The following is an 8,952-nucleotide window of genomic DNA, read 5'->3' as shown; positions in this document are numbered from 1 at the left end:
ACAAGGTTAATTTAATTAAGACGACACTGTACGAGACAATTGCTTTACTTTCTCCTTTTAACACACAAGTATTACGGCCACGCACTACTAAACGTTAAATAGACGGCTTAAAAGCACTAAAAAGCAATCAAGTTTTAAACAAGAGGATAATAAATTATGACATCAGTAAACCTCTTGGTCTTGAATACAACATGGAAACAGTAATAGAATGATTATAAAGCTTGTTAGTCTAAGGTTTTAATATATTTGTTTTGAGGAACAAAAGCTTGTGACACATTGATTTGTTGCAAAAATATCTATGTGTGTAACAGCTGCATGGCAACAACTCAACAAAACAATAAGTGCCATATTTTATGTCAGTTGAATAATAAATGAACTGTTAATTAGCAATAAAAAGTAGAAAAGAACATACTCAAGATCAAAACTGAAAGTTTTAGAAATTATCAAAAGTAAATAGTTGAGAAAAACTGTAACTACTATAATATGTGAACAACATATGACCTAATTTCACAGTATGACACAGGGTACAATTCTCATTTAAAAACACCCAATGAATAATGAGAGATCCCATTTAACCATCTAGACAAACATCTAGCATCTAGTCAGTATCGAGACCTCCAGTGCTCATGTACTGTGTTGGGTAGTACACACTCTGACCATGCGCTCCTTCTCCCAGTGTCGCTATTATAGTACTTCCATCAGCTATGTCAGAATACAAAGGTAATAAATACTGTATGTTGAGTTAGTATCATTATTAGTATCTCTATTAGTATCAACACAATATAAGAAGCAGGCGATGCACTGCTGCATCACGCTGGTTAAGTATATGACAGCCATTACAATGTATGTCTATGAACTGTATGGATGCACATGTTATAGTCAACTCTAGTTGTGAAGCTGCAAGAACAGGTTTGACAAGAGAATATACCAGTATTGTGAATGAACTCTGACCCTAGTTTAATTTTAACTAACAAAGAATTATACTTAATTTATACTTAACAATTTGTAATTATGTATAAAAAATATTAACTTTAATATTATCAAAATATTAAATTATTAAAACATTCAATTGAAAACGAATACACAAGTAATCACCTTTGTCACAATTCATATCGTATAAACAGTTGCTAATAGAATGAATACTGACAAGAATGACAAGGTGGATCCTACTTACAAAACATGGGATCTTCCGAAGCAGTGCCCACTCTGTCTTTGGCACTCTAGAACATACATGTACATTCTCCACATGAATAGAGACATCCAAACTAAATATGCTGACATAATGAGGTAATGAAGGTCAGTTTACGCAGAATTTCATAACTAGTGGGTAAGTGTATTAACAACGCGCTTACATCTCTATACTTGTGAAGATATGTTTTCAATGGTTCAACGTAACTATCAAAGCCCAAAGTTGACATGGCATACAGTATATCTTCACCATTTATGGTCTTTCGTTTTTCTTGAGCGCAACGATCACTCGCTCTGGTAAAACTGTATTCAGGAAAACCATGTGCAACAGATGTGATATTTACAGTCAGTTGTGAGCAGCATACTTTGTTGCTATGTCTATGCATACGACAATGTGAACATTGACAACTCTTTCTAAAATACACCAGATGAAACGATCATATTAAATATAGAATAACAAAATAAAAAGAATGGAACCAGAGAGTGTGGTCGCTTACGGAGTGTAAATTCATCCAGCGACTTGAACAGCAAGAAAACTGCTCTAAAGGGTAAATTACAAAAAGTGAGTAATTCTGTAATATTATCGGCTTATGAGTTTAATTGGACAATAGTCTACAAAGAACAAGAAAACTAGTGTACCGTAGTAAATTCGTAATCACAATTAGTAAAACATTGTTAACAAATTTATGAGCGAATAGTAAAGCAAAAGTAGCGAATACAAAGACGAGGCCCATATTTAAACGATAAGCTACCTGTTCAGGATTCATACAAGTTATGCGTCAAGTATATATCAAAGCAAGAAAAAGCAGTTTGTGCGATGACAAGATTACACAAGCGTAGAGGAGGTTTTATAAAACACTAGTAGAATTTAATGCAGACAATGTAAAGGATACTCGCTGGTTATAAAACTTATAAACTCTGAAACACACTCCTGACAGCACTCCTTCGCCTCCTTTGAGATCTTTCCACTGCTTGGAATGGCCTTCTTCATTATACGAGCTACATTGGCAATTGGCAAGAATCGATCCTGCACAAATCAGAGTAGAGGTATTTGATTTTATCGAAGAGAATTAGAGCAGTTGGTTGAAGTCACTAAACAAGGAACTAACCTGTTCGCGAAGCTCTGCGTCAGTTTGAGAAGTACCAAGAGAATCAGAAACTGCCCCTTCAGCAATTGTTGCGTATGTGGTGGCATTAAGGTATGCAGCACCATCTGCGAGAGTAGTATCGGTTCCTGTTGCCATCGTTTGATGTGGTTTATCCTAGGGAAGTTGGAAAGAAACAGCAAATACATATACACAAATACCGTAAAATTTCTAATTTTGAACGCCGCCTTTATTTGATTGCCACCTCTATTTGAACGCCACCTCTATTTGCACGCCGCTGCTATTTGAACGCCACCTCTATTTGAATGCCACCTCTATTTGCGCGCCACCTCTATTTGACCGCCGCCTCTATTTGACTGCCACTATGGACGAAGGGTTAAAAATAGAGTGCCACCCTTTAATTGAACGCCACCTCCATTTGATAGCATCATTGCGATAATCTGATCTTACAATAGATCGACGCTCGTAACTTCTCTTCTATTGCACATAGAAAGCTAGTTTTGGCTACAAACTGTAGCAAACATATTAATGAGTGCAATGAGCTTTTACGCAACATTGGTAAATACAGATATAAAATAAAATTTGTCTTCAAATTTAGAATCAATTAAAAATTGAAAGCGAAAACAAATTGCAAAGGACGCAGGCTATAGTATAATCACAAGTCAATTGCAAGCAATAGATATCAACTGGTAGAGATATTTCTCAGTTTCCCAATGCATAGTTATCAAGAGATTTTTGACAAGTGGAGGTAAGTTAGCAGATTTATTGCATCCAAAAAGAATAGTGTTGCTTCACCGGAAGAAGAGGGCAAAATATAGGCGACATTTGCCTCGTCTGTAGAAGGGCCGAATTTCTCTTCCCAAAATTCTGACAAAACATTTAAAAAATACAACGGCAGCCTCTATTTGAACGCTGCCATAGTGAAAAGATTGAAAAATAGAGCACTATGGTGTTAAATGAGAGGTTTTACGGTATATATATATATAAATATCACATTGGGTGGTGGAAGGCAGACACTCCTATAACATAATGTTACAAGCGTGTCTGTCGCTCTACCAAGCAATGTGACACAATAGATATTGACACATATTAAAGCACATCCATTATATCAGTACTTTTATCCTATATTTCAGTTCTTCAGAGTCTTGGCTTTCGAATGAGCCTATATTCAATACACAAAGAATAATAGAACTATGGAAAACAGGGTGTCAAAAGTACGTCCTGCAATAAAAGAACACTTGGTTGTGGTTCCCACAATGTGATGTCATAATCACTGTTCCCATGATGCGCAGTACTTCGGATTTGCGCCCTCTCCGAATCATGGAAACGGCGTCTTCGCACTGAAATCTCTGCGCACTGATCAGTGCAAAGCCAGTGCAAACTCGCAGCAAGGAAACGGCATTTGCGCAGTGGCTGCGCATAGCTCTCTTGTTGTGGAGGCAGATTCATCGAGGGCCATAAACTAGTACAAAAGTTATCCCGCTAATCTCATTTTTTTCCATTCTTCCGATCTTCTTTCACTTTAATTTAATTATGGTTTGCACCCACGAGGATGATGAGGTGATTACTTTCCTAGACTTTGTTATCGATGCCAACGCTTTTCGAAAAATAGGTGGCAAATCCTAAAGTAATGTTTAAATAATATATTACTTAAAAATACTTATTAAAAATATATTACTTTGTAAAAATTGTGTTAAGGTTTGTAAAACCTTGTGAATGTGTATTGTAAATAAAAGTATAATGACGACAGAAGCATAAATAGTCTGTTTCTGATGTTCGGTATCCATGATCGATTCTATTTCTCCATCAGGCGATTCGGTTTATACAATTTCTCTTCTCTGGCTAATTTGCTGAAAACCACTGCGCAGCATGTAAACGTACGATCCCCTCGACTTCGGACGGGCTGCATCGCAGTACTGCGCATCATGGAAACATAGTGAATTATAATTTAGCCTTAGGTCGTCGATCCCTTTTACTGCCATTGAGGCTGCGCTTTTCTGTGACAATCCGAGCTCTTAAAACCAGAGAGCGCTAATAATAAACCAGGATTCTAGATAATTAACAATGCCCGAGGATCGTGCTAACGCCCGACCAATACAAACATGTTCTGGGTTAATAGATTTCGGGTGATTGTTAGAGTTTGCTTTTTTCATCCTTTCATTCATTTTAAACATTTATAGTATTATTATCTGAAAAATTCGTGTCGCTTTCCATGTTGCTTTCTAAATATGATTATGCTTCATTAAATATACTGTCGTTGATAAAGGTAATGAAATCACACCGATTAAATTGTGATCTGCAGTGGCGTGGCCCTAGGACTATATGTAAATTGCACTCTAGCGAGATCACGCAATGCTTGAAATTAATTATCCTCAGTCGTGCCCCTCAACATCACAATAAAAAGAAAGGGCTAATGCATAATATCATCGGAAAAACATAGTACGGTGCTTGGAATCTGAGCTACTTATCATAGAAATAATCTATTCATGGAGAGCTAATGACACTGATTCCTTTGTGATCTTCATTGGCTCTCTGGAGTTGTCCTACCTTTGCCTGCCACTAGCGTCATTATTGTAGTTGATAAATATGAGCGGTAAGCGATGAAAATAAGCGGTAAGAGCACACAACACCGAATATGAAAATCGTGACGCCACAATTTGCGAGCTTATACCATCGAACATTTTTGTGATAGAGCTCTGGGGAAATCCTATAAACACCAACCAATGTCTGTCTCACCATGTCAAACAATGGCTCATTTGAAAGCCAAGATATTGAAGAACCTTAATAAGCTGAAATAGTACTGATATAATTGATGTGCTTTAATACACTCTTGACACATATTAATACTTCCATTATATCAAGTTAATATCAAAATTCCAAAACACTAACCTAAAAAGCTTAAATACCCAAAGCAGTTTTTTACAAAGAAAGTGCATTTGAGCATCATAAATTTAATTGGTGCAAAACTATTTTTAGTGCAATTTAGCAACCTGGAAATACTATTTTTCTGGCAAGCTGTGAATTTTACAAGCCGTTTAAATAGATTAAATAAACCTAGGTGAATAATATAAGACATGATATTTCAGACTTCAGAAGCTACCATTTTTTTGACAAAAAATTATTAATCTCATTTACAAAACAAGTTATGACATAACTGAATGCTCAATATTGTCATAGCCTCCCAGTTTTTGTGGTGCTAAGTCAAAGATAGCTAAATTTTCAGAAGCACAAATATCAGAGGCAAAATTCTTACGCAAAAAATCAAATTTCTTAAGATAAATTTACTAAAATGCAGACTAAAATTGTTATTTAAATAACAATGTCATTATAAGCATTAGCTAAACATTTGAAGTTATGGGTGTCTGATATATTTCAACAGTTTTTTAGTTCTAACACCATTTTTCTTTGTGTTCTTTGTGTTTTTTTCTCAAGCATGTACAGTAAAGAGCAAACAGTCATAATATCACTACAACTTGAAGATTACTGACTATAAATATAAAGATTACTGATTGATTGAGGTTACCCATAATTTAATGTAGTAAGTCACAAAACATTTGAGCTCATCAACTTACACTCACCATGACACTTACACTGACCATGACACTTACACTCATCATGACACTTACACTGGGTTCGCTTTCAATGTCAGATAATGGCATGGCTTAAATTCGTGCATTGCTCATATGTACTTAGGCTTTCACTGCTTTGTCAAATAGCTCTATAACACAGTGCTAACGGATTAAACATATAAGTTGAGCGCGCACATTATCTTCGGGCTACTATGTGGCTCAAAGAATTATTTTTGTAAAATATTACAGTCATACCTTCACATACGAGTGCCTCAACATGCGAGAAACCCGAAATACGAGCTCACTTTCAAGCAAGTTTTTTCTTTGAGATATGAGTAATCTTTGAAATACCAGCCAGTAGTCGATGGCCATTATATGGCCAAGTATGCGAGAGGCTACTTTTGAGAACAGCATCGCTCAGTTTTTCTCCTCGAATCAGTTTGAAAAGTTTTTAAAAGATTAGCTGAAAGTTATAGCAAACGCGAGGCAAAACGCAGCAAACTGGAAACAGATGTTAGAAAACTAAAAGGCAAACAAATTTAAAATAAGTTTAGTGAAAAATTAAAATATAGCTTCAAGTGTGTAAGCTAAATTCATTCAAGTTGAATTCAAAGTTTCTATTAAATAAGGTCACAAAAGTTAAGGGTACCGAACGCATTACTTTCAAGTCTCTCAGACGGCAATTATGCAGGTCTTTCTCAAAGGTAAAAACTTAATTAAGTAGTGTACATATGTGATGTTACATTTTATTGCAGATTATAACTATCAAATAGATCTTTGTTACTTTTTAGCGCATGTACTGAATTACAACAATTAAAAACACGTTTTTTCACCATAATATCCAGTTTAGGTGTTTTTTTCATAGCATGCTAACAGATTAATTTGTACTTAGATATTTAAATAGGATATAAATAGTGACTTGAGATGCGAGTAAATTGACATACGAGCTCAGTCCTAGAATGCAGTGAGCTTGTGTGTCGAAGTATGACTGTACATTGAAAATTGACACAATGATGCTTTGAAACTTATTAGGTGTAGGGAGCACATAGACAGGGTGTACAGGTGACATTCAAATTTTAATCATATAGGATTAGAAATATAGTTTAAAATTTTTGTTTAGAAACTACAACTACTAATGGCTTAGTCAGTCATATGACAAAGATGTTCATTGAATGCTGAAAAATTTTAGTCATCTGCAGGTTTTTCTGATACTTTTGTTAAAAATGGGTGCACAGATGATACTTTTAAAATGGCTGGCCAAAGAAAAGATCAAGCCAGTACCAACTGCTATGCGCTAAGATCATGAAAAGATGCAGAATACACAACTCCAACAAGATTAATAACATGAATAATAAACTATTGCTCTACTTACTATGTAATAAAAAGGTTTTACCCAAAATGTGCTTGAAAAGTTATCAAACTTTGACAATAAGGGTTTGCTAAGTTTTGATATATGTACTTTGTCGGGGCATTATTAATATGAATAAATATTGTACGGTAGTAGCTGTAAAAGGGTTTATTGATTACATACGATGTTTAAAGATTTTTAATTACATGATGTATGCACAGCTCCACTGCTGAATGTTGCTCAATGACAACTACAGTTCAGCCTCGTCGTACAAACTTGATTCATCTCAAGACCTGCTTCATATGCTAGAATTGTCGTATACTGGAATACATATACCCACAAGAATACACAATAATTTATTCTAAAGCAATAAACCCATGACAGCTTCTTAATAAACATTGTAGATAATTAAACTTGGCAAGAAAAATTTTTTATTCTCAAAGAAGTAACCACAAAGGTTGTTGGTCCTACTATTATATTGCCTTAGAAAAAATACAGATGCAAGTTTAGGCTTGGCAATTTGTAGATGTAGAATTATATGTGATAATAAAGACGCATAATATTATTCACTCTAATAAACTTTAAAGTAACTTCAGCGCAATGCTTCATCATTTTGTTTTATCAATTTAACTTAACCTTTAATCTCTTTACTTTTGATTTCGAATCTACGACTTTTCAAGAAACTGAAGGTAGTATACTAAGAATTACTTCAGGGAATGAACCGAATATTGCTCAAATTGTCATGGCACGAAATTCGTATATCAAAGTAATCAAAAATAGAAGTTTACTGTAGTTACCTCGTTACCTCTACAGAGGTAACTACAGTTACCTCTGTAGTTACCTCATAGAAGCTGATTTATCTATATACGTATTTTACGTACATAACAATAAACAAAAAATGGCAAACCCCTAGTTTACCTATATATAGAACTAACAAGTAGTTATTCAATTGCACTCTAAGCCTTTGGGCAGGACAGAGGTACATAAGCAAAAAGATTTGCATTGTAGGCTAATTGATAGACTTTTTGCATCTTTGTTTCTGAAATGAACAAACCACTGCTGTGTATTGACTATTATATTGTAGTGAGAGAAAGGATTTACAAAAATTATGGTTAAATGGAAATGAAAACAACAAGATAAGATTATATCAAAAGCTGACGCAACCAAGTGCATGGGCACTGAAGCACTTGGGCTACAAATAAATAAAATACACATCAAGTCGTGCTTGTTCCTACACCCACTTTATCTGCAATGATTGGCTTTTCTTTTCGTTTATTCTCTCTTGTTACTTTATAGTATTTTACTGATTTAGAATAGTTTATTTGTATTTTCAAATGATGACAAGATAGGTTTGCATACACGTCAAAAACAGTTTTCAAACTTTAAAATTATGGCACATATAAGTTATTGCACAGCGTGTCACGTTAATGATTTAATACCATATTAAATGCATTACGCAGGACAATAAGAAGCGATGACAGCTTTTTAAATAAATACATTGTAGAACTCGTTTTATTTAGCGAATGGGTAACTCAGAGTTTAATGCTTTGTCGATTTAAAAGTATATGCTGGTGAACTACGATGATCCAACCATACCACAATACAGTTCTCTCAATCACAAAATGTGAGTTATTTCCCGCAACGCATATGATAGGCTGCCTTTTTGACAAACCAGCGCATAGCAGTTTTAACAAGAAAGTCCGAAGGGAAGTACACCGTCTAAAAAACATTCTGCTGTGCG

The 8,952-nt window shown here is 34.9% G+C and overlaps 1 protein-coding gene across 1 annotated transcript; it reads right to left on the bottom strand.

Moving 5' to 3' along the window:
• Window positions 1–228: 228 nt before the first annotated feature.
• Window positions 229–8,894, bottom strand: LOC137391199 (uncharacterized). Its single transcript, XM_068077590.1, has 6 exons — window positions 8,808–8,894; window positions 2,298–2,450; window positions 2,082–2,215; window positions 1,353–1,482; window positions 1,175–1,220; window positions 229–702 (listed from the first exon to the last, which is right to left on the bottom strand). Exons 2-6 carry the CDS (start codon window positions 2,430–2,432, stop codon window positions 599–601), a joined length of 549 nt encoding a protein of 182 aa, XP_067933691.1. The 5' UTR covers window positions 2,433–2,450; window positions 8,808–8,894; the 3' UTR covers window positions 229–598.
• Window positions 8,895–8,952: the final 58 nt, after the last annotated feature.

The sequence above is a fragment of the Watersipora subatra genome, chromosome 3, assembly GCF_963576615.1.
Source record: "Watersipora subatra chromosome 3, tzWatSuba1.1, whole genome shotgun sequence".
Lineage (NCBI taxonomy): Eukaryota > Metazoa > Bryozoa > Gymnolaemata > Cheilostomatida > Watersiporidae > Watersipora > Watersipora subatra.
Note: the sequence above shows the minus strand (reverse complement) of the source record. Positions and strands in the feature narration are given on the sequence as shown.